The sequence below is a fragment of the Aplidium turbinatum genome, chromosome 15 (genome assembly GCF_918807975.1).
Source record: "Aplidium turbinatum chromosome 15, kaAplTurb1.1, whole genome shotgun sequence".
Classification (NCBI taxonomy): Eukaryota; Metazoa; Chordata; class Ascidiacea; order Aplousobranchia; family Polyclinidae; genus Aplidium; species Aplidium turbinatum.
Genome location: NC_137486.1, coordinates 19,706,844 through 19,733,957, shown reverse-complemented (window position 1 = coordinate 19,733,957; position 27,114 = coordinate 19,706,844). Strand labels below are relative to the sequence as shown.

Here is a 27,114-nt window from a genome sequence, read left to right as displayed (position 1 = left end):
TTTGGAATAATATATCAGATGAAATTCGCAAATCCTCATTCACAACTTTTAAAAGAATGTACAAAAAGAAAATTATTGACTCATATTAAACAAATGCTAAATTAACCTACTAATCAGTTTTTTGATTTCTTATCTTCTTGGACAGCTTCACCGTTATTTATGTATTATTATGTCTTTGTCTCAATTATTCAATTATAATTATCATTGATGAGTTAAGGGTGGCTGCTTGACTTGAAGACCTTGAACGGTCACTTCGCAGCCTCCCGCTGCTGTGATGCTACCATCATTTTTTACTCGTTTTTTTTTATTGTAAACTTTTCAACAGTTTTACTGTACATTGTGTTTTGATTTATTGTACATATTTTTCGCAGCGGCCAATAAACAAACAAACAAACATTAAAAGTTGATAAACTATTTTAAAACTTCAGGTTTCACTTCCCAGCTTGAAAGATGATTGGTTGTTGTACGTCAGAACAGCCTCTAAAATTTGATTGGCTGTTGGCAAGAACAGCTGTGACAGGCCGTAGTCAGAAGAAACCAAGCTTCACTTGGATAAAGTGCACCAGCTCAGTGGCCGAGTGGTTTCGCCTTCGGCTCTGGTGCTGGTAGATCTGAGATCGATTCCAGGTCGGGTCAAACCGAAGACTTTAAAAACGGTACCGATTGTGTTCTTTCTTGCATAACGCAGCGAGAATGAGTCGGGTAATAATGTGATAACATCGTAAACCTGATATAAAATTAAAAATGAGCCCTGTCGCTAAAAGACCTTAGCTGTTGTAGAGCGACAATAAATAAAAACCATAACCATAACCATAACTTGGATAAAGTTGTCATGGTCTAGCTTGGCAAGCACACATGTGACTGTGCTGAGTCGCCTCTTCAACGAAACAAACCTTTTTCAGAGAAAAAGTTTTGCTTTCTCTCAATTCAAATTCGGGCTACTCAGCAACTAAAATCCCAGTCACAGTGCAAGCAATCCAATCCAGTTCAAGTTTTCGAAATCAAGTGGACGTGAAGTAATTTTTGTACCGTAAGTGTCTCTTGAGTGTAAGCCTTTCGAGCAAGGCAGGTAACAGGCATAGGTCTAGTTTCTTTATATGTGCACACAGGCTAGTTACAGTGAGTTTTATATTGATAATGTTATGTTTAGTCGTTGAAAGACAAGCCTATATCAATATCTACCCAGACGTTGTTCAGATTGATCTTATTAAGTTGGTGTGTACCTCTACAGCGTTTTATTCCGGCAACAATTCGGACCTGAATTGAAGAGTCAATGTTTGGTACAGCAGTGTGCATAAAAATTTTAAGATAATTCGTTACATGCAACAACTTATTATTTATTGAAGATTATTTGACCTCCTGATTGCTTTTAAAGAATTCATATCTATTGCTTGTGAATTTAGTATAAAATACCTAATCATGTTTTATCTGTGATTGACATTTTTAGCAGAATCAAATTAAAAAGTTTGTTCTAATGTGCTCTTTTCGTTTTCTGTAGTGTATTTACTGGGCAAGCGTTTTGCCATAACTTCATCTGTGTATATGCAAGTTTTAGCTGAAGTCAACATGCAAGATGAAGTCAGCGATACAAGTACTGATGATGATGCTTATAAAAATTCTAAATCTTTACAAGATTCCAAAGTTATTACCATAAACTTTGCCAACATTACATCGCGTTATCAAGATATCTGCCCACTTGGCTGTGGAGCAAACGCTCTTGTATTTTCTGCAATTGATCAAGAGTGTCGAAGAAGACTTGCTGTTAAAAAGGTCAGTTAACTTTTTGATAATGTTCTCGCTTTTGTGTGGTTCAGTTATAATTATATAGCCTATATAAAAATTTATTATTTTCTGTTGCAGGTTGCGCTTAGACAATGTACCTCCACTGTTGTGCTAAAACGTTTGTTTAGGGAAATTCGTGTCTTGCACCAACTGGATCATGACAATGTTATGAAAATATTTCACACTCTTGTAGTTTCACATGAAAGAAACTCCGGCTCAGTAAGTAATGTTGGCTAAGGTGTGCATCGGATAATAAAAAAACAACTGCTGTTTAAGCTCTGGAATGCTCTTTATTTTTTTTTGATTTCTCAGCCTCTAAATGTTTCCACCACTGGATGTCAAGATCAAGTTGGGGAACAGCCTCCGATAGATGTTGTGTATCTGGGTTTGGAATTGATGGACACTGACTTACATAACATTCTCATCCAAAGGGCATTATCACCGTCTTATGTGAAACTTTTTATGTATCAACTTCTTCGGGGGTTGAAAGTAAGTTACCAGCAATTGTATGTTTTATGGAAACAGTGATTTAAATTAAGTTAATTTGTAGCTTATACAAAATACATTCCATATTTTATATAATGGTATGCACTGTATGAGTTAATCAAATTATAGCATTGTGCATTTTTATTGTAGGTTAAAATTCTTTGTAACTTATGTATCACCTCAAGTCAAATCACATGCATTGATTTGGTATGGAAGATTTTAGCTGTTTGAGAATTTAAACTGTTGATTTGAATTTAAGTAACTGCAGTTGAAGAGTTCATTATTAAGTAAAGTTCATCTGAGTGCAACTCCATATTATATAGTGTGCTTTTAATGACAATGTGATGTTATCCATTTTGTCTGATGTGAAATTGGAATACACTTTGGCACTTGTTGAGTTTGTAGTGCTGTGTTATTTCTGTTCCATGTTTCCACTCCACATGAACACTTCATTTGTTATTATAATATCTCCAAGTGATACTGGCAGATTGTCCATTGGACTTGTGTGCCAAGTCAAGTTCACTTGTCAATGATCACTGACTGTGATTGGTTAATTTAACAATTTCTGTACCTTTTTGTGATTATTTTTTGTTGCGTTTGTCATCTGATGGCTTTGTTCTTAATATTTAGTTCTTTTGTACAATATTTATCATTTAATAATAATTTCAACATTAACACATAAAAACGATACCTACATCATGGGCAGGGTTGTTAAACTTACAGTATATATATATAAAAAAAGTCTTGATTTTTTGTTATAGAAATGAAAATTCTGATGCGGTAACTGATCTTATTATTTTGACTACATTTGATGGCTTATATGTGTTTGAAAGGAAAAGTAATGTTGTAAATTGCAGTGTATACATTGTGTAAACAACATTATTCCATGATTCAACTACGATGTATCTGCTTTGGACAAACATTTCTCTATTTTTTTTTTATCTTGTTTTAAATTTGCTTGGTACCAAAGACCTGTGATAGCTAGGAAGTGTCTGTGCTGACCTTGCATTATTTGTCATATGCACCGAAAATAATTTTTTATATCATCATCTCGTCACAGCATGTGGTATGTACCAGATATACTTGTTTTGGTCAACCTATAAACTTAAAATAGTTTGTAAAAATGGAAATAAGTGGTTCAGGAGGAATAAGGTTGCTGATATTCTGTTGCTTAGTCAGTACTAAGGTGCACCAATATGCCTATAAAAAAACTTATAAAATATTGCTGTAAATATTTGGCAAATATATACAGTAGAAATATAATACAAAACTAAACCATTGTATATTCTAACCAAAAATTAAACTTAAACATTGTTCTCTTATTTGGTTTCTACATCTGTTGTTCTTTACATTGTAATCAGATTAGTCAGACTTCCCGACCATTTTGATCTTAATGTTTTGTTGTTGTTGTATATTAAGTCAGTGCTTACTTTACGTATGATTTAACCACTATATTTTTTTTATAAACAAATTATTATTTATTGCTTGAAGAACAAGTTTCAAAGTTTCTTTTTGAATTGTACCAATAGATCCTGTTTCTGGAAAGGATAAATTTGTCTTGCCCTGTAGCGATTAGCAGATAGCACCTTTCAAATTTCTTCCCATAATATTGTGGCTTGCACTAACGTATAGACGGATTAGACGCGAACATCGAACAAACGTAGAAAAACGTCTCCAAACGTCTCCAGATCATACTCAGATCACATACTTTTATAGTGTACAACAAGTATGTTCAATTATTCGGTTCCTTTCTAAATGCAAGATCCTTGTGTAACTTTTCATTCTTTGTAACATCGAGTAACCAGAACAGAGGTTACAACACATTTGCATCTACTTCATCACTTCTATAGTCATAGTGTAGTATGCCATAGTTTGGTTTTGCTCATCGACATCAGTAGTACCGGTAGTTCTATACTGACAGCATGAACAATTCCAATTCAAAAGCAACATTCTCACAGATCCATTTAGTTTTTGATCACATTTGACCATTTTGCAGCCACAGTTCATCTAACTATGTGCTTGTATTATTTCTCTTATGGATAGAACGTTTTTAAATGAGTTTATCTACAAGAAAGATTGCTGAACAACTCACTTTCCTTATCAATTTTTGGGTTTTTGTTGTTACTTTCATTATGACGCAACTTGATCATGACAACGCAAGTTTTGTTGCTGGCTTGGGTTGTGTCTTACTTGTAGCAGTAGCGTATTTTGTTGTTTGTTACATCACTTTGTTAGTGAGGCTTTTCATCACTTGTTCATAGCGTTGGCGTTGTAATTTTACTGTTAGTTATTCATAGCTGAGTAGCTCAATACATGAAGAATTGAAGATGCTAAAGTATCTTTGTCAATTACTCTGTAGAATGTTCGAAAAGTCTGTGTTTTCATGTCATCAGTTTGTAGTGATTTTTCAAATTCTTTGTTGGATTTCGCTTCATACACTGATGGAGTACTTACTCTATCTTCAAAGCTACTCTCTTGAAAGTATCCCAGGCAGCAAAACCCATCATTTTTACATTGATTTAATGTCTGCAAACGTTGAATCAATGTAAAAATGACGGGTTTTGTTTAACTATTGAGCAGCATCTACTTTGTTTCAATTAGCAGGCTTTGTATCCGGTGTTTGGTTAGCTTTCCCAAAGTTGATTTTGTCAACTCTCAGCGAAGTAAATACAGCAATACAAAGCGGTTTCTATGCTTTTGGTTCGTAGTCGTTCCCATACAGCAAATCAATCCTTGTAACATTGATTCAACGTCTGAAAATGTTTTTCTGACTGTTAGTTCTGCAATTGTGAGCTAGACTCTTTATTTTTCTATTTTTTTTAAAGTTGTCCGATTTTGCCTGGGTTTGTCGTATTCAAGTTTTAGCCTGAAGGTTATATGTCGACATTTGAACAAATCATTGATCATTTGGCAGGACACGCCTCTGTGCTTTGGAGCGGTGTCGAACCTACGTTATTCCAAGCATCATGGTTTCACCACTCAGTCTTTTGTAAAAGTTTAAATTTAGCACAAATGTCTCGAACATGCTTAAAGCGTTTGTGCGGTATTTTGGTTGAAGACTCGAAATCATGCATACCGTTTTGCAGCATTTAATTTAAACTTTTTGTTGTCATGCCTTTTGTTGCGGAACAATTTCACACATTTATTTTTTCATCCACTTTGAGGGTTATTTTGATGATTTGTCCGTTTTCTTTTCGACATGAGTTCACCTTCAACTTATTTGTAACGATATTCAAGGTTGCATAGTTGTTTTAACTTCATAAGGTCGTGAAGTGATGCTGTTAAGTTCAGACAAAGCAAGGTGCCAACTCATTTCATACCTGTGACAGTGTGGCCATGATAAGTGCAGACACCACACGCACAACTGCAGACGGTAACAAATATTTCGATCTTTCGGGCCTCTTTAGTGCAGCAGGCGTTTAAAAGTTTCAGTATCGTCGGTCGGCAAGCACGTTTTCGGGCAATGCTTTATTTTACATCTCTGGGTGTACATTAGAAAAAACAAACACGGCATATGGTACTATCCACCACTACAGTATAGTGCATGGTCCACAAATATTCTCCAGATTTTCGTGGTTAAAGTATTAAATTTCCGAGCAAGCTGTGTTTTATGGAAAGCCTTTATCTTAGCTTGATGTGTCCATTTTGTTTTCGACGGGTTTTGCAATCAGCGACATAAGCAAAAAGATGTTACGAAATCTTTCGTTTGGCTGAACGTGCAAGCACCAGCTTTGCAGTCTGTAACATTCAGAAACACTTAAACGAAACTGACAATAGTTGTCTTTTTTACAATGCTTTAAACGTTGAAATGATGTAAAAAGCACTTTTGTCAGCTGAATACGTTGGATGCTTGCTTTGTTAATTATAGAGCGGAGCTAATTGTAGCACCATTAGAATGTCAAGTCGCACTTAGTGGTCTGGTTTGGAGCTTTCAAATCAAGATATTTTCTGGCACATCCGGTACATGCCCTTCGACCGTATAACCTGCAACAACCCAGCTAACTAATTAGTCTTTTTCACATTAATTTAACGTCTGTTGATATTGAATCATTGTATGAAAGGACTGATTTTCTGGCTGGAAATTTGATGTTTTGACTGTGCTCTAGAAGAACTTCAAGTCGAACACAATGGTCATGTGCGTTTTGGTTTTTAAATTTAAACTTTTCAGTGCTAGCATAGCATGTGTTCTGCCGATGTTTGAATAAATGTAAAATGTAATGTAAAAATGTAAAATGTAATGTAATAAATGTAAAATGGAAATGGACGGATTTTGTTAGCTGACTACAAACTTGGAAGTGTCTTGCAAATCGTGGACAACTATCTTTTTCTTCCAAATGGGTTGGGTCACGGATGCTCGGCTGCATAGTCGAGTGGTGAGAGCTCTGGAACGGCAATCGAAAGGGCGCCTGTTCGACACCGCTCGAGCATGTGGCTGTGTCTTTGGCAGGATGCCTGAAGGTGGAGACGAAGATTGGCTTCTTTGCCTTCCCATACCCTTAGTCTAAATTTTCACCCACCAGGTGTAAACCTGGATGCGACACACAAAATAGCTGATGCTGAGGTATTGTCTGGCGCATTCAGAAACCTAGCTTTTTTAACACAAATATGCACAGCATGATGAAGCTAACATGGACTTGCTGTTAATTGTTTCATTCCAGCAACAAACCACTAGTTTCCGTATGACTTCATGGTATTGCTATGTTTTTGTCTTGACTTCTTTGCTCTGGCATCCGGACGACATATTTCGTCCACACGGTCATTGGTAAGGTTGGTCCTTGATATTATTTTTCCATGACAACACCCTATCAATTGGTTTAACATTTTATACATTGATTTTCTGTATTATGTGTTCTTTCTATTGCCATTGATTGCAACAGATGACTTTCAAACTGGAACTCTGTTTATGATGTGTTCTGACAGGTCAAAAACGCAGACGTGCCATGGTGAGCGAAACGCCAGTGAAGCATTGAATGCTTTTCAATCAAAAAGCATTGTTTGAAAATACTTGTTGTTTATGGATAAAAAGCTTTTTTTTGATAAGAATGCGCATTCCACCATTGTGAGTGCTTGTGTATCGATTTACAAGGTGTATCTTACACGCGAGTGGCTAGCCGACCTACACGCTCTCGTTTCCTGGCGTTAGCACAATGCTAACAAATGTTGTGTAAATTCAAACTCTTCATAAGTTTTGTTATTGTCACTATCAGTTTTCATTTTGATATGACCTAGCCCACCTTTTATTCAACACTAATTTACAAGGCATTGAGACTGTAATTTGACTGCAGGCTTAAGCTTTCCAGGTCACAAGCTAATTTCACAAAGTTTACAAATTTTAAACAGATGACGTTGCACCGATGGGAAAATACGTCGAAATGGTGTAAAACGCTATTTGTTTTTTTGACACAGAATGCTCGTATGATTTACCAACAGTCAGATGTTCTTTTTCTATTTTTGTATTTCCTTTCTAGAATTTATTTTTGACCTGGCTTCTTTGTTAACCTGCCACGCCTTTTCAATATTGGCCGTTCAATAAGACGTCAGTCTTCATTTTAATACCCAGGTTACCTTCTTTATTCTGATAATGTTTGAGCCATGATCCAACTTACCTGGCAAGCCATCGATTTCTCAATCAATTCGAATCAAGCTGTAGTATAGCCTGCAAAGTGCCAGCACGAACGTCACGTTTGAACCATTAGTAAAAAACACAATATACATGGGAAAGCATTTGTGCACGTCAGACCTTTAAACCATAAAACCCGGGCTTTTAAAATAGGATATATTCTTTATGCGGTCGGAGGCTTGTTTCGTCAAGATCAAAACTTTGTGTTTTGAAAGTTCTAAAGCTGAAAACAGCAACTTTTCCACCTTACCAATGTGCCCCGATGTTTTCTTTCCATCTTCTATGATTATTGCTGCAATTTTTTAAAGTTGAACACGGGACTTTTAATATGTATATATACTATCAGAAAGATCGATTTTCAAAAACCAATTAAATGGAAGCATTATACACGATGGTCTTGGAGAGCTGTAAGTCGCCTGCTCACAATGTCTCAGTTTGCAGCGGCTGTTGAGTTGTTTAGTTTTTGACACAAAGGTGCGCGTTTATACTTTAGAGTGTAGACCTATTGTGTTCGCCCAAATTCGATCTGTGTTAATTCTTGTGCCTGGGGCTTACTTTATATTTAGACAGTCGCCTTCAATGGTTTTGCTAGAATGATGACGTTGACAGGTGGCGTGGTGTGTTGGTGACCCGAATGAAATGTCACCAGTGATGAGTCATCAACATGATTGGGCAATTTGCTTCTTGTTTCCAGCTCATTTTTGTTTTTGCGAAGCAGGGGTGTTCCAATTTATGGGAAATTGGATCCTTTTGGCTTTGGTGGTCAGTGATTAGCACAAAAGATGGGTTTTGTTCCTAGAATGTCAAACTTGTATTTATTAACGTATCGACTTGCATTGTTCTTGGTCGCTATCTAGCCCTCCACTGCATGCTCTCAAGTTGCATCTTGATTTTCTAGAGCTCTTGGTCATTGAAAGTGGTGTTTGCTGCTCTATTCAATGTCTTTGCAATGCTGAGTTGCTGTTCTTTGTTCTCCTCTCCGTAAACCAGGTAGGCAATCACGAGATCCATTCTTATCAACAAATACAAAGTACCCTTTGTTATCCAACACAAATACCTCCAAAATAGAATTCTCTTTTCTTTTTGCATTGATTCAACGTATGCACACTCTACAGACGTTCATTCTACAAAAACAGAATGGATTTTGCTGCTTGGGTTAGACTTAGAGCTTCTAAGGTAATTTGTCTTCGTCTACTCTTGCTTGTTCCAATTCCAAATCAAATGAGGATAGATTAGGTTTGCGATACTGTCATCTGTGATCTAGCTGTTATTTTGGTGGTTGGTCAGCCGAAAAGTTCTTTTTAACTTGATGAAAATGCATGCCCTAGTCACGCCCTAGTTTAAAAGAAAAACGATTCCTTTTCTTCATCACCAATGCAACATTGCGCAAGCATTATTATGCTGAGCAAGACAAATCTATTTTAAGAAAATAATTTGGTGTAAATAGCTCAATGTGATGATGCAGCAAGCGCTCTTTCCTGACCGTATCACCAATTTGAAGTCAACAAGAAAACAGTATTTTGAGCTGCCTGAATCTACCAACCCTTCGCTTTTGCAAGCGCTTTGCTGATAAGAGCGTATGTATTTCTTAAACTGAACTTAGGAGAAAAGAAGCAAATATTTCAACAATATAAACGACTTGAGTCACAGGTTGCACAACCAGTCTGTACAATTTAAAGTGAGCATACCCCCAACATAAAGCAATGTGTATTGATGGTGAATTGTATACCGTTTGGATTAATATTCAACAGAATACAGTAAAAGCTCAGTTTGCTGCTGTCATTAACCCCAAGTTCACATGGTCGTTTACATTAGCAGCAGCACCCCAGACAGCAAAATCCGTCATTTTTACATTGATTCAACGTCTGCAGACGAAGGATTTTGCTGTCTGGGGGATAACGGACATTGCGCAACGATCATTGCACCAATTATGTAACGATGTCTCTGATGTATTTCCAGCTGGCACTTCGCGAATTATATTGATCTAACCAGGGATATCTAGATCTAACACGTGGGACCGTTGCGAATGTCTGGTGATATGTTTGCAGACTACTTTAAAACGATTAATTTAAACTTTAATTCCGATAAGTTTGGCTATGCGATGAAGTTTATTTCAAACGTATTCATGAGTTATATTAATACGGATAATATAACTATAGAATGCAAGTGAGGATGCGTCCATCAGCCCTGTTTACGACAAGCACATGATTTGCTGTTTAGCTTTTAATCCGTCACGTCATGTGACTTGTTTGTGACCTCTCGTGCGTGGACTGCATAATCACAAGAGTGAAAACATTATGGTCGGAGCGATTGTTGTTGTTTTTCATAATGTTTGTGATAATTTCTATTTTCATTCAACGCTGTAGGCATTTTACTCGCTGATTATGTCTTGCTTGTCGATACGTGTGCGTCATTACGTTGCGTAGCATACGTCAGCCTTCGTACCTAACGTATTGACGGAAGCGTTTTCTTCATCCAACAACTTTCAGCTCTGAGAATTGGTTTTCAATTGTAACCGAAATTCTTTTTAACACAATCTTAATAATATGCATCATACACGATGATTCAGCACAACAACCAAAACTTGAAATACTTTTATAGTATGGTTTGGACTGGAGAATACGCATTGTCGTGTACCGTAGGTTCTGTGCACAAATTACTTGAAACACTTTTACTATAGACTTGTTCGATGAACTGTTGCCGCAGTGCAATATAACTGTGAACAATATCTGCTTTTCATGGTTGATATTTGCGCTTTGACATAAGCAGAACTGCTGTTCTTTGCTGTTTTGAATTGCCCTGCAGGCCACCATCTACGTATTGGTGCCAGCATAATACGTGATCGTGATCTACAGTTACACGCCAAAATGATCTACTACAGCAGTACAAATAGACTATATAGTATAATAGGGCGTTTTAGTATCCCAATCCCTCCCAAGACTCTATTTACATTGACGTAACATGCATGTAAATCACATACTTTTCCTACACCGGCGGGTTGTTTAATTTAGACTTCTTGCGAGAGAGTAGGTCTTTGGAACCTGTGTAACAGTGTGTATCTGATGTTGCATATTGAAGTGGTCTATTGATCAAACTGCGTGAACATGTGTAGTACGACCTCAATGACTACTAACAGCCACAAACAAAGCAAAGGCTAACTTAAATCAAATTGTACAGCCAGAAAATTAACTTTTTTTATAGTTTGATTCAACGTTTGCAGATTAGAATTGGCGTAATTTTTGTGATTAAATCACATGGCATTGCCCATTCACACACACACACTAGTGAACATGACAAATGTTTGCTTTAATGTGATCAAAAATTACGATCTATTTTTAGGCATAATCTTGTCAACAACTAGTGTTTGTATCTTTGGCATAAACCGGTTTCAATTTTGCCAACACACGAAATATTAAGATTCTCAAAATAGGTTCAAACGGCGGTTTGCAGTCGCAAGTCGGAGGTTTTTTTGCTGCACTTATCAACGACTCTATGCATCGTTCTGAGTGAAAACCTTATTGATTTTTTTCTTTTCCCCAGAGTGATCTGATTTGTTTTTGAAAGTTCAACTGATTCAAACCGAGAGGCCACGCAACCAGCAAATCGCTCTTTTTTACGTTGATTCAACGTTTGCATATAATGTAAAATTGACCGATTTTGCTATGTGGGTATGAGAACGATTTCATTTCTTGCAAATTTATCGTAGTTGTCTTCATCATAAGCGCGAATTTTATCTGCCCAAGTGGAAGTGCATCACTCAGGCCCGGATTTAGGGGGGGGGAAAGAGGGGGCAGTTGCCCCGGGCCCCCCGACTTTTGAAGGGCCCCCCTATGTGGAAAAAAATGTGATTTTGTGTTATTTTTTTCCTTTTGGCCTTAGTTTCTGCAAAATGCCGTGCAGTACTGAACTGGACTGATGCTACTGTAGACGTAGAGGTGATTTTTCGCACCGTAGGCTTGAAAAAATTTTTTGCACGGGGCCCCCCGATCTAAAAGTGCCCCAGGGCCCCCCATCAGCTAAATCCGGCCCTGGCATCACTCCACATGGAAGATGCCTGGACTCCTGCTTTTCGATAAACAGCAGCTGGGTGAGAAGAAATATATATCCACTTTCCAAAAGTTACAATTTTATAAATAAAAGAATGCTAAGTTGCCACTTTTGTTAGCTGTGTTGCCATTTTTATTTTTTGAAAAAGTGTGAAGATACTTCGTTTCACTTAAAACAAGCTTTGTCATTACATTCCTAATGACATTCTTTCATTGTAAAACGAACTTATTTGCTGGCTAGGTGAACAAACATGACTGTTTATTTTCCCTTTCTCTTCCAACTCCTGAGTCAGTTACAGTTCCTAGGTTCTTTTCGAAGTAGAAGATCGATTTCTCGTAATTCGTGACACGCTTTTTAATGCCTTCCCAATCAGCAAACCAGTCTTTTTTCATTGATTCAACGTTTCCAAACGTTGATTCAATGTAAATATGGATTGCTTTACTGGCTGAGTCTGGCGCCTGCTTTTGTTTTGATGTTTGAACATAATTTGCATGTTATAGTTTGATCTTGGGCAATTTGCTATTGGCTTGTTGGCAACGAAGCGTAAATTGCCAGCGTGGCAATAAGCGGGGGAAGTGAAAGGTTTAACATTCACAGAGAGTTGTTTTGAGTCCGCGAACTCACTGTTAACTCACAGTAACCTCTCTGGGTCTTTTTAGCGGAGGTAATTTGTTGTTTGTAGCTAGCCTCGAACCAAATTAAAAGTTGCATCCATAATAAAAATAAATTGCGTTAAAACTGAATAACGTATTTCACCTATCAGCGGAAATAGGAACATGCTGTCGTTAAATTTCACAAACCCAATTAAGTTGAGAAGGAGCGATCTTCCTGGCGTCAGCACTGCCTGACTACTCACTATAGAACAGCGAGCATTGTGTTTCGCTAACCATACCGGTGTAGCCTCCACACTAGCCATCAAGACTTTTCCCAACTTTGCTACACTCGACTGCCGAGAAACAAACCCAATTAAGTTGTGAAATATATTGGAGAAAGTAGAGTACACACCACACAGTATGAAAGTATAACGCACTGTATTGCGAATTGCAACCACAAATTTGTGTAGTTGAAAACGCACAGCATCGTGTGTTGTTGCCACAATAAAGTGAAACTGAAAAAGCCAAAATGGATACGAAAATGTGGCTACAAACGCTGAAAGCAAAAGCGAAAACAAAAACAACCCTGCTGTTATGCAATCAGTTGTTCCCCATTGTTGTGTAAGAGGTCACAGGTCAAAGGTTTCAAGATATGTAATGCGATGATATCAGGTTCTGAAATTATTGTCAAAAAAACGCAATGTTACAAAATATAAAAACAAAAACCACAGCAAAGGTTTGAGATATGGCAAGATTGCAAAATTTTGAGATGTGTCAAGATTTTAAACATCTTTGTGACTTAATTAAGCGTGTTTTCGAGTGTAAACTGTCTAACCACCAGTGGTGCGTTGTGAGGTATTTCGTCGGTTTCCTTTCATTTTGTTGCAAGAACGCTGTGCTGACATTTCGTGGATATGTCTTGCCTGAGTCATTTAGGGATGATATGTTCAGTTATTTTCCATGAACCGAAGCGCTGTGTATCAAATAATAATCCCTTGTTCTAATAACTTGTTGTCAATATTTTCCTGGTTGATTGGAATCGGTCGGAAGGTTCCAGTTGTTTGGAGAGTTGGTCGTGTATTGACTAAATCGCTTTCAGTGACATCGCAGAGATTATCTAAATTGCGGGACTTTCAGCTCACATCTCTTTTCTCAATGGCGTGATACATTTAGAAAACAACTTTCCAGTTTTTGTCACATAACATAGCCTACAGTCTTTTGGAAATGTTGATCAAAATCATTCGTAGAAAATGGTTCCATAGAAACAATCTAATTTTTTTAAACTTGTTTCAAGTAATTGAAGCACGTATTCTTGTCTTAATCTGACCTTTCAACTTTTCCCTTGACTTTTGCTGTTTCACTTCGAAATTAGTGATATCGCGTCATACTGACGTCACAATACGTGTTGATCAATACTGCAGCCTTTGTATTGCGCAATCGCGGGTGGGGTCTAATCAAGAAAAGCTTCACATCTGGATGATCTGGCAAAACTTTACTGTTGTCGTTTGCAAAGTTGGCTTGTTGAAAAGTGCCTTTAAATTGAATTTATTAGAAGTTACGTGTCAACAGTCAACGGCATATCACTCGTTTTTCAAGTAATTCCACTTTGTCAGTTTTGTTTGATTTGCTTGGCAACTCGTTCGTGCGAACATTATTGTGGACTGTGGTTGTTTTTAAAATGTTTGTGCCACAAACTTGAACATTCAGGTATGTGCTAAAAGCTATCTCAAACACTAAAAGTTTTCATTTTCACATTGCATCAATGTCGCCGGACGTTGAAACAATGAAAACTCTCAAATTGGGATGTAACCTGCAAATGCAATTGTACGATGACTTGGTGCAATCCACTTTACGTTGTTGTTCATCGCATAAACTGACAAGGTTAAACAGAATCGCCTAGACACACAAACGTCACTACATACGTCATTTTTTGGAAATTGCCTATTTTATGTCCTTGAAGTAGTTCCAGCTTCCAAAATCGGTTGTTTTCACATTCGTAGTTGTCCAAGCAATGCATGGAAGTTTTAATGATTCAGTTTTATCGAATTTATCGGCCGAATGCGTATTTGTTTAACTTTTTTATTTTCAATCGAAAATTTTATGTCGTCAGCTTGTGCAAGTATTTGTTGGATAAGAATTTATTACTTTTGTGAAAAATGGAAATTACTTTTTGGAATTTTTTTTTCACTGACGTAATGCAATGGAAATGCGCGATATTAGACGTGGCGTTGTCACGACATTGTGACGTCATCTGAGCACGCGCTTGGACGAGTGACGGTGGGTTCGATTCGAGATTGTGGCTGGGTGAGAATTGAGATATAGACGCTTGGCAGTTGGTGAAAAAATAAACAAGATGTTAAATTTGATATGCTGCCTGGCACTGTCCGGCAGGTAGCTAGGCTGTGAGCACTCTGCCATGATCACAATGGCATTGTTTTCATAACTCGCTTCCTTTTTGTTACAGTACGTGCACAGTGCCAATGTGGTCCACCGGGACATCACTCCATCCAACATCTTCATCAACATGGACACACTCATGCTCAAGATCGGAGACTTTGGAGTTTGCAGGGTATTTGATGACGATTACGATCATTCGGTGAGTCAGCTTAGCCAACAACTTGTAAAGAAGTGCTGCAAATAGTCTGCATCAATTTAAAATAAATTAGCAAATTTTCTGCATGTTTTAAAAAAATAAAAGTGACCATTGATTCAACGTTGTCTAAGCATGTATTTTTTATTATTTGTCTATTATTCTTTCATCGATTTTTACTGGTTCAGCTTTTCATCTCAGGTTCAACTTGATAGAAATAGCTGCTCTATTTGATTATGAGTGTATTGATTACAAATTATATTCACTTGCTCTACGTTATACAACGTTGACAAAGCGTCTAAAAACTCCAGCACTGTAATGAGTTTGCAGTCCCCTGGCACTCTGGCTCGCTGAACTCATTAAACTTTGCCCGCGTCGCCTTCAACTTGATTATGACGTCACAGGGCCACCTGTCCATTACGACGTCGTCCACCCGCTACCAGGCGCCAGAGATGCTGCTCCATCCCCGACATTACGACAAAGGGGTCGATATTTGGGCCGCCGGCTGTGTCTTTGCTGAAATGCTTGCAGGTGGGCAAGATAAATAAATGGTCTTCTCCAAACTTTCCATCCAACAAATCAGTTCCTTTTTGTATTAGTTGAACGTCTGCAACGTTGAATTAATGTAATAAAATCCTGATTTGTTATTTGGAGTGAGTTGTATGGCTCATCGACTTAGCCAATATGTAAAAAGTATGCAACATTTTGTGTTGATTTTATACTCCACATCATGTGTTTAGAAAGATAACCTTTATGCTGTCTCCTGATTGGTGATTCGTTGCTTTTATTGCTGACGTCCCTCGCAACTCACAGGAAACTGCTGTGTTGTCATCCCCTTGCGACTGTGTGTTTCCTTCTGAACACCGAGTTCAGAGTTCCAGACTTGTGTTTGCACAATTGGTGGTATATTGCAACGGATTCTTGGCAGCAGAAGGCGGATCTGTAAATATTTATGGCAACTTTCCGGTGTTGCACATGCAACGCAGCAACACATCGATACCGTTGATGAGAATGAATGCTTACAACAATGAACAAATCTTGTTTTCTTATCCTTCAAAGAATACCTTGTTATACAACCAACTCCTGATCGATACGAAACTTTTTTCACAGCGCGTGTATACTTTGTGCTTTTACCTAAACGATAATTTTATCACGTTGTTTTTAATGCCTACTTTTACCAAAACTCCTGTTCAAACGGTACCCAAATAGCTTTTCGTCGTGGTAACTCCGATAAAGGCATGCTTGATGGCGAAATGTTAACATGCACTTGCATGCGAGCGCAAGTAATCGATCTGAACTTCAAGATTCCAAAGAGCAAAATCCTTCACTATTACATGAATCAATGTAAGAATGACAGATTTTTGTCTGGGATACTGCTAAGGTGTTTGATTGAAGCGGTTATTGCGAGAAATCGAGTGTTAGTCTTTATTGTGACACTAAGATCTTTCTTAATCTTTGCGCCTTAGCAAGGGAAGTGGGGAGATTACAATGTGTTGCCAGTCACACAATGACGTCATTTCCAATGTATGCAAAACCTTGATACAATGTACAAAAGGCGACATTCTTTACTTGACTAATGTAGGTTGCCCTTTGGCACAGTGAAAATACGGCATCTTTGCTCAGCGATTCGTTGATTTATTACAAAACACCAACGTAAGGTATATATTTTGCAAGTCAGCCATTTATTAATGTTTTTAAACAGTTTTGATGAAGATAAAACGTATTGAGTCTTGCAAATTTTTTCGATTAGCTGCAATTCTTTGTCTACCATTCAGTTCCCTTTTTACATTGATTTAACATTAGCATATTTTAAAAAGGGCTGATTTGCCAGCTGGGGGGGTGGAACTGGCGAGGAAATATTTTTAAATAGACTTGGACTGGGAATAGTTTTAAATAGACTTGGGAAATTGGATTATTGCCAGATAGATTTGAGTTGATATAAATGTTATTATCATTGCTGTTTTGAAAATTCATTAGTTTTATGATAAACTCCACTTCTTCATACACTGACGTATATTTGCATGTAACATGCGATTTTGTGTTGAAGTTGCGATGACACTTTTTGCGATAATATCATCACATGACTACGAGCTGGCTTCTTGAGACATGCGCACGCCTTTTACTCAATTGTCAGGCCTCACCACGAGAAGATTGACAGCAATTACCCAGACAGCAACTAAACTGTTTTTTTTGCATTGATTCAACGTCTAGAGACATGTAAAAAAAACGGTTCAGGTGCTCTCTGGGTAACCGAGTGATGTTCGGTTAAGCTCGTGACTTGCCCAAGATAGGGCGTGATTTATTTTTTTTCTATACAGCATTGTAGTATTAAATATTTCATAATGTAATTAATATCAAAGGCATGAACTAGCAACTAGCAACTAAGATTTTTTTACATCGATTCAATGTCTAATTTGCAGGTTGGACTTTATCATTTTGCTTTTAAATTGAAAACTTCCTGTGCCTTTCAGGAAAGCCTCTGTTTACTGGCGAGGGAGCCCTGGAGCAAATCAATCAAATCCTAAACTCTGTCTCTGTGACGTCACAGAGCTGGCGAAGCGTGGCGGGTCACGGCTGCATGGACAAGCAGTGTTGCGCCGACCCAGAAGCGTACGGGGTGAGGGATAACGGTGGCATTCCGGATTTACCTCTTCGGGATATTCTTCCAAAAGCATCTGCAATGGGTGAGGACAAAGTTGTGACCGTGCAGAACTCCACAGCTTGTAAAAATCTGTCCTGTTTACATTAAATATACGTCTGCAGACGTTGAATTAATGTGAAACGAACCGATTTTGCTTTGTGGGTTACTGTTTCCCATGAACTCACCAAGTATGGCCCCGTCCGCGAGAGAACTGTCTTCAGCGATTCTAGGGCGTGTGAAAGTTTTGAAAAGTGTTTCTGCTCACACGAAAAACAAGTTCACAGAACATGTATGTAAATTTAATTTGGTATTTTGTGTTTCTAAAAGTTTGTCCAAGCTGTGGATAGCCACCCATCGTGTTGTTTCAGCTTTTGCTAAAAATGTCTAAATCGTCTCCTCATTTTCATGATATCAAATCGTAAAAAGATTTGTCTGAATTAGGGAAATGACAAGACTAAATAACACTTTGCCATCCAGCAAGGTTGCCATTTTGCCATCATTTTCACGTCTTGACAAGCTGAAACGCTTTAAAAAATGGCAAGTTTGCTATTTGGGTTGGTTTTGACAAAGCTTTTTTTACAGATTAGCTATGCGAGCAGCCGAGCACTTTCACCTAGCAAATGTGTTTTTCTCCAACTTCGCTGAATATGTTTTCGAAATAATATTTACGAAGAGCACTCCGTCTTACTGACCTTGATAACCGTATCCGATTAACCCACTCACCGCAGCCAGCAAAACCACTGCTTTTTACATTGATTGAACTTGCTAATTTTGCTATCTTGGTACAACTTAAGATTGTTTATTTTCAACACAAAGCAACATTTTTGTGAAAAACAATCCTGTACTTGCGTGTTGTTTCATCGTCAGAATACGTTGAAGAATGAAAGGATGTACGCCTTCCATCAGCCCAGACACCAAATCAGTCATCTTTTACATTGATTCAACTTCTTTAGACGTTGAATTAATGTAAAAAAACGGTTGCTGAGTGCGTCGTTTGTTATGCACATTCGTCGCTAACAAGCGGGCGGCAGTGGGCTGCGGTCGGATTAGTGCAATGTTGTGACGGCGAGTGCTGGAAGCGATTACTTTGCACGAAAGCTTTTGTTTTCTCGGTGACGAAAATCGAACTTCGCGTTACTCACTATCAATCTTGCTGATAAAAAAAAAAAAATCTTGCTGATAAGAAATGGAGAGCTTTCGTCTGTGCATTGATTTGTTTTTTATTTTCCGCAATCACGTCTACTATTTCAGTCTAGACGGGGCATTGATTTGGGGCTAGCTTTTGTGAAACAGCTTATTTTCACAACTTCGAGTTGTGAAAGTTGGTGTGTTAATTTGGTGTGTTCTGAATCAACTACTTGAAAATATCGTAAGATTGTATCTTGGCTTCGATCGATTTGTTATATAATTTCTGACAAACTCTGTCGCTGAAGCCGCAGCGGCAACCATGGCATGGCAGCGGCTCGAGGACTCTGTGGCATGAATTAGTGGTGCGATACTGATGAGCCCAGCCTCAAGCACGTGTCTTTCGCTGTCAATTCTTGCTACAATCGGCTGCCGAGAAACGGTCAGTTAATGTCAACTTTGATTTTTCAGCGATCAATCTTCTGCAACAACTTTTGACCTTTGACCCCGAGGACAGGATAACAGCTGGCAATGCCTTGATGCATCCTTACTTGTCCAACTACTCCAAGTCAAGCGATGAGCCAATATGTGAAAAGCCTTTCCACATAGAAGATGAACTGGACGACTACTCGTATGCTAAATACCAGGTAAGATGAATCCGTTTTGGTTGCCCAAAACTGTTTTTTTTTTGTGCTGTTTAAAGACATTGAATCGTCAAGCAAAACGAACAAATGAAAAAAGGCCAGTTTTGATGGGCCCTTCGCACCATCATGGTGGGGAATACTTGTAGAACCGCATCCCTGTTGTGTTGTAAGCTCTTGCATTGCCCAGTGGATTACTTTTGCGTTGATTTTTGCATTTTCGTTTAAAGTTTTGTTGTGGATTACAATAAGAAGCAGCAATTCTTGTTCCTGTTCCCTCAGACTCTCGAGATTTATTGTACTCCAGCATGCGTCCTTGAGATAACCACCATGTGCATGAGATGCAGTATTGGTGACTTGTATTATGCAATGATCATGGGCAGGGTCAAATCGTACCAACTAGAACGCGTTTGGTAGCATCTTTGTTTGGTTTGTAGCATAATTTCCACATTCGAGGATAATCGTGTAAAATGTGGCACGTTGTTTTCTTTACTTCCATTTTATTCGCCTTCCTCAGATGTGGCGTTGCATGGCATGCAATATGAGAGATTCCCCTTTGAAGTAAAGTCGAATCTTGTGGTGTTACTTGGTTTTGAATATTTGTGTTACATGAAGGAAACCATTTGCCAAACCTTCATGACTTACCGTTAATGTAATGTTACGTCACGACACGTGACGTCATTCAGCTTCCTATACCTCACAATGAACCAGAGAGCAAGTATGGCAGCCCTGGTTGTCAGTGGCATGGCAGCAGTCCTCTTGTGTATCGCTGATGCTTGTGTTATGGACCAAAGTTCAATCTTTGTTTGGATTCGCTTTAAATTAAAATTTCACGTTCAGTTCTGTATTACTAATTGAGATCCAAATAAAAGCGAAGTTCACCTGGCGCGTTTGGGAAACGAGCAAGACAAAGGGAAAAAATGAAGTTAATTATGAGCATGATGCTTGCTAGGATTCTTCGTCAGCAGTGGCCTTGACTATCTCTGATAAGCGAATCAGCACTTTTTTGCATCGATTCAACGTCTGTAGATGTATTGAATCATTGTAAAGAGACTGATTTTATTGGAAACATTTTATATGTTACGAGATTCCCTCACGTGATTATTGCTTTGCTTTATATATCAACCCTCAATTAATTAGAATAGAATATGACGTTTTGTTTTCATCATGGGATATTTTTCTTAATGGTAACTGTGCTCATTGACAACAAGATAAGCCATCTCTTAGTCCATTTCCGTTTCTCATCATTTCCTTTCACCGCACACGTAATTAAAATGTAGAAAGATCCGTTTCTTGCGTCAGCAGGTTTGCGACGAGCTTATTTGTTGGCGGTTGAAGCAACCACAGCAGGCTATATTGAGCCGGCCTGACAATCGAATTACCACACGGAGAACATGCACCGATCTAGCAACCACGAGCCCTCCGCGTGCATTATTGAGATACATTGTTTACCCAACGGCGAAGCTTTGTTGTCTTGCTTGTTAAGAAGCTTATGCTCGAGTCAAGTACCGGCTGTTTCTGATAACACATATAATAACAAACCATCACGCGTGTAATGTGACGAAATTGGTTGTCACATTGTTATTCAACATATGTTGCCGTGATTTTGAAAATCACAACATGCCACGCTTACTGATAGAAAGACATCTACAATCCACATCCAGTCAATAACTCAGTCGTTTTAGGCTGATTTGTTGACTGGTTAGTGTCTTCGTCTTATTCAAACTGGTGAGCTATCAAAGCAAAGGGTGATCTATATGTTTTATATTCCAGCAAATCATAAGAAGAGAGGCTTCCAGCACTCACAGCGCTTTTGCTGAGACCAGCAACGAGACCATTCCACCGTCTGTAAGTATACTCCCATACGTTTTTTGGCATTGCTGTACTGTCTGCTTTTAATTTACTGCTTTCTGTAATGGTTTTCTCGACACAAAGAAAGCCTATTATGTATCTTAATCTCTTCTAGTTCCGCATACTTACGCGAGCATCCTATTATAAAGCACTTATGTGGAAAGTTGACTGTACTTAATTTGTCGTTACTTTTTATGGACATTTTTTAGCTTGAACATTTTTAGATGGTGTCAATTTGTTGTCAATATGTGCAGTATAACTTTCACATTACCTGTAGCGAACATAACTCGATAAAAACACTCATCTTACGCTTATTATCGCTGTTTTATAGCGTGGATCGAAGGCCTCCATTTGCCAAACGGACAGTTACAAGAACTTAATAGCCTTAGTCAATTCAAGCCAATACAGCACTGGTAGCAACCACAGTGGAGCCATAACTGAGTCAGAAGCGAGGACGATCGCTTGTGACTTTGACTATGGAGTGCAGGTAGACCTCGCCTGACCTGTCGCCCGATGTGCATTGTGACGCCTACGCAACGTGAACTTGTGTTCAATTTGTTCATCTTCCTAGAACTTAAATAGAGCAGTTTTTGTCGAGTCATGATGCAAAATACGTCATCGTTTTGCACGCATTTGCTCAAAGTGGCTATAAATAGATGTCTACAGAGGGAATCTCGCTTCCTGTAGATTTAACGCAAAAACTAGGTGTTTGTATGGCTGATCTGTCAAATGAGTTTCAACGACCTATCCTTTCAGATAACGGACGGTTCAGTGAACCGTGAAAGAATGTGCCTTGATTTCGTCCCTGTGCAGTCCACCAACGATTGCTTTGACCCTTACAAGTGGGATCACCATAGCAACACCGAAAAGCCAGGGGACGCCAAGCCTCCCCCTCAAATATCATTCAATAAACCCAACCACGTGGAGGGGTAAGTTGAGTGTTTAAGTTTTAGCAAAATATCAACAATATGGCACTCAAGCACACAGAACTGTATTAAAATCACAATTTTGGAAAAGTCTACGTAACTGAACGCTTGTATCCGGTTCATATGTGCAACAAGCTCAGTGCATTAGTCGGATTTAATACAATGCAAATGAATTTAAAACTGGCCAGAAAATATTTTATTCTATTTAACCAGAACGTAATGACTACATGACTTATTTTCTTACCATCGTCATCTATTGTTCTCATGACAATAGACGAGGATTATTATTATCATTGTATAAACAAGCAACTGCAGCAGAGCTATATCAGCCATAATAACCCGCTTTGTATAAACCACCCCCTAATTTTGCAAGTATCTTCACACTCTGATCCTTCTCTTGTAGGACTCAAGAGAGCTCGCAGTCGGATCATGGATACCATTCTAGTTACTGCTCTTCCAACCTAAGCCACGGAAAAATTCATCCCAACTCCATGTGGAGTCTTTCATCTCCGGATGTCTCCATTGATCACGAACGCTCTTCTTCCAATCTAAGAGCGGTCACTCCCGAACTAGGGGAACTCCCCTCACCTGGAGTCACTGAAACTGATGGTGAGTTGGTTCTTTCTAGAAAATTCCTGTTTTATCTTGAAACTTTATTTTATAGCAAAAATCCTACATCAAACGGAGGTTTGAAATTAAAAGCTTGGTTTCTTTATCGAAGGAGTATAGAAGAAGAAGCGCGGCTGAATGTATTAATGTGTCAATATCTGTATCAAATTTCCTGCGTTTGTTGATCAATGAGGTTTACCTGAGAACTGAACATTGCTAGGCATGTTGTGTGGGAGACCAGGGACGCTTTGGGTCCAGTGTTTCACTGTTCAGTTCATCGATTATTTTGCTTTAAAATCCATGCTGCCACCAAGTCCTCATCATTGCTTCATTGTAGATTGCATCTTTTCCGATTATTTTCATAAGTTTGATGATTTCTTCATCCAGGTCGTCAATCTGATTCTCGGCTTTCCCCAGTCTCCGGAGTAGGAGGAGCAGATCATGATGACAAAGGAGGAGCAGATCACACGGAATCGAAGCGCCGCCACAAAGATGACATGCCTCGTCACCACCAAAACTTCGGTCACCATTCGCATCACCACCATCACCACCACCATCATCACCATCATCATCACAAGCATCATAGGTATGTTGTTCAAGTGAGAATTTATTTCATCATTCGTTGTTTGTTCTCTCACCATTCTGCACACGAGAAGCACTCGAACAGCGCTAAAACCCGGCAACAAGTTTTCAAACAATCCATTTTGTTCCTGATGGAATTCAAAGCATTCCAAGTGATAACAAACGTTAACTCCTCTTTGCGCAAAAAAGTCAACACGCCTATCACTGGTCGTTGTGGCTTTAAAAGCATTTTTTGTGACAAGAATTCACTAACGATGTTGGAACTTTGGTAGAGAGTTCACGTTATGATGTTACAAACCTACAAAACTGAGCAGCGTAGTTGGATTCGTCAAAAGTCTAGCTTTTATTTCCCAACGTATTAATTTATCTTTCTTGCAATCACAGGCACGCGGGAAGACACGGAAGCAGCTCTTCCCAGTCGCAACTCCGCAGCAGCAGCAATGAGGCCGAGCCTGTGGTACCACCCAGCGGGAGCATTCGCTTCCACCACCGCCGATGCGTATTGAATGATGTCGTTCCGGAACTTGTGGAAGAAGGAGCTTCTGGAGAGGGAAAGGAAGCGGGAAACAACATCTTGAAGGGACAGAGTATGGATCTTGGCCAGGGATTCGATCACAATGACAAGGATCCAACGGAAAGTGAGGGTTTGGAGGAGATACATCTCCTTCCAAAAAGTTCTAAGATTGAGACAGAGATTGAATTCCCGAACGGGGAAGCCCCTTCAGAACACTTCGTCTCACCTAAGAATGGTTTGTACGAAACTTCTAATGTTTTTCTCGCCAATCCAGCTAAAGCTTGTAGTCCATCCAATCTTGAAGGTGCCAAGAAAGGAGCGGTTGGTCTGGACACCAGTGTGGTCAACATCAGTGTTAATCGTGATAATGGTGCTCGCTATCGCACGCAATCCGATGGGAGCCAATTCAAACGTCCCGACCGCAGCATCATTTCCTCAATCCGAAATGGATTCGGTCAATTTTGTTTAAGGAAAATTTTGCCAAAGAACTCCGCTCAAAATTCTGGCCGTTCTAGCGCTTTGCTCAATTGTCATTCCTCTGCCAAAATCCTCGATCAGCTTCGGACATACTCAACAGAGCGCGCCATCTTGAACAACATCAATGAGTCCATGGATGCGACTCGTAAGTTCCCTAATTCTGCATCGAAACCCCCATCCACCCCCCTTAAGCAAGTAGAATGCCCTTTCTAACCCCTTTGTGTTTGCCACCACCAATTCACAGACAAAAAGTCCGTCATTTTTATATTGATTCAACTTTTGCAGACGTTGAATCAATGTAGAAATGACGGATTTTGTTGTCAGTGCTTACTGAAAACGTTTGTTAATGCCACACCAATCAACTGTCCCGTTCTCTTCTGGACCTCAAGCGTGCAATGGAAACAAATCACTCTCTTTGGCTGCTCTTTGCACGCTTTATTGCTCATTGTGATGTCATTGTGTCTCTTTGTTGTGCGTGATGTCACCCTCGGTGATGTCATGCTGACAACAACAGGTTTCTTGTCATCCCTATGAAATTCCAAAAAGTTGTGATGTCACGTAATGTGACCGTGACCACTTGCGGTAGCGAAGACTATGACGTCACGATGACGCACTTGCGTGTCGTTGTTTATAGAGTTTTTGAAACGTTGCGGTGACTCAACTGGTGCGAATCTATACGGTTGTTGTGTATTTGCTGATAATTTGCACTTCCAACATGTGTTAAGCATCTATCGCACTCTATGTCGACTTTGAAACGCGATGATTTCCACGACACTTACGCTGAAGTACGACGAGCTTTTGCGGATCTAATGGAAGTGGGCCGCTTGGCTAATGTGTTTTATTATTTTGTCGTTAGCTTATAACCCCTGTAACTGTGTTTGTTTCAAAGTGCATTGTTGATTCATACGTGCTCTAAGTCGTTGTGTGTGACATCATTGTGGCGTCATAGGGTGACGAGCGATCGCAAACTCGTGACGTAAATATCTGAACTGATTCCGTCAGTGTGATAGCCTAGGTACCCAAGAAGATTTATTTACAGAATCAAGTTAATCGGCAATTGTACAGCCACCCTAACAAGATTTACCTGGCTAAATTCAATGATAAAATCTTTGGTGATTGACTAGATTTTCTTGGACTCCCTATGAACATTGAAAGACATGTCTGGAATTATTTACTGTGATGAGGTGTTAATACCAAAACTTCGCAAAAGTCCAATTTTCAACAATATTTTCATCATCATCTCGTTTTTTGTTGCGTGGTCAGTAAATAATAATTGTTCTTGTGGTGCATTTGTCTCTAGTCCTTTCCACTCCCTAGTCAAACGAAGCTGTATAAATTGTACTTTTTATTTTCTTCCTGTCCTTTTATGTCGTAGGTTTTTCCCCCTGCAAAGTGAACGAAAACCTGTTTTGCAGGCATTTGTATGGCTATTGGCTATCTGCGTTTTCCACAATTTTTGTGAACGTTTCCAGATAGCAAAATCCGTCAATTTTACATTGATTCAACGTCTGCAGACGTTATAAATGACGGATTTTGTTGTCTGGGTTACGACAAACCCCATGCAAACGACAAATAAGGAATTTGCACAGAAGTTTCTTTGTTGCATCGCCACCCTCTTTTACCTTTTATAACAGTTGTTGTAGCCACAATGCCCCCTATTCGTTGTACAAGTTTTAACTTTTGATTGTAATAAACTTAAAGTTTTGAAACTGAGTAGATTAAAAAATTGTTTTTAAAAGTTTTCCAGCGAACTTTTTTATAAAGCATTGTCTTCTCTTCAATTGCTGTGTGGACGCAAGTACATTTTATTTATTGACGTCATATTGTTTTTTGTATCTTCCATTGTGATGTCACAGTATCGTTGGCCCTGCCGGACCAATGGGAAGCCCTCCTTGCATCACATGACCTTCCTGAACACTGCTTGTTTGGCTTCTATTTATGACGTCATTGCAAGGTCGAATAAAAGCCGAGGCGAATTCCATCTGGCAGTCGTGCGCTCTGATTCATCCGAGTCGAAAATATCAGGCGGGGTTTATGATGTCCGGTCTCTAGCAGGCCTATGGCAGTCTAGACGTTACTGCAACTTTTCGAGCTTTTAATGTCTGGAAATTACGCCAGAGCAGAAGTTATCTTAGATTAACCGTAACAGAGTTGCCAGATGTAAGTGATTGACCACACTGGTCAACACAATTTTTGGTGCAACAAAGCTAAGAAGAGTTTGGGGGTTTTCGAGAGTGGGGAATCCTAAAATGAAGTCCGTTTTCCCGTATCAAATCTGTTTTTTTTTACTGCAGCCATCACACTTCAAACTTTAATGTGTGATGGCTGCAGTGAAAAAACAGATTTGATACCCGAAAAAGGACTTCATTTTCGAACTCAGCGACTCAAATTTACCCAAAAAACAATCAGTTTGTTTATGCACCAGGAAGTAGTTTCAAATTGCTGACCAGTGTTATTGATGAGAATGTTTGGACTGAAAAAGCTTCTTTCAGAGCTTAATTCTGGCAGTTTCGCATACTTGCTTGTAACCACTGACGCAGACCCCGTTACTGATCTTGACAGAGCAACGCTTCCTCTTGTAGTTGAAGTGTTGTAGCCTATGTGAAGTATTCCATCCACTGGTAGCCTAA

At 38.9% G+C, this 27,114-nt stretch overlaps 1 protein-coding gene across 1 annotated transcript; it reads left to right on the top strand.

The window, feature by feature from the left end:
- Positions 1-1,429: 1,429 nt before the first annotated feature.
- On the top strand, positions 1,430-26,465 carry LOC145784403 (uncharacterized). The gene is made up of 13 exons (XM_082596215.1): positions 1,430-1,770; positions 1,861-2,001; positions 2,095-2,271; positions 14,993-15,124; positions 15,523-15,649; positions 17,590-17,802; positions 19,356-19,531; positions 21,299-21,373; positions 21,708-21,863; positions 22,133-22,305; positions 22,706-22,911; positions 23,299-23,497; positions 23,878-26,465. Exons 1-13 carry the CDS (start codon positions 1,543-1,545, stop codon positions 24,695-24,697), a joined length of 2,823 nt encoding a protein of 940 aa, XP_082452341.1. The 5' UTR covers positions 1,430-1,542; the 3' UTR covers positions 24,698-26,465.
- The last annotated feature ends 649 nt before the right edge of the window (positions 26,466-27,114 follow it).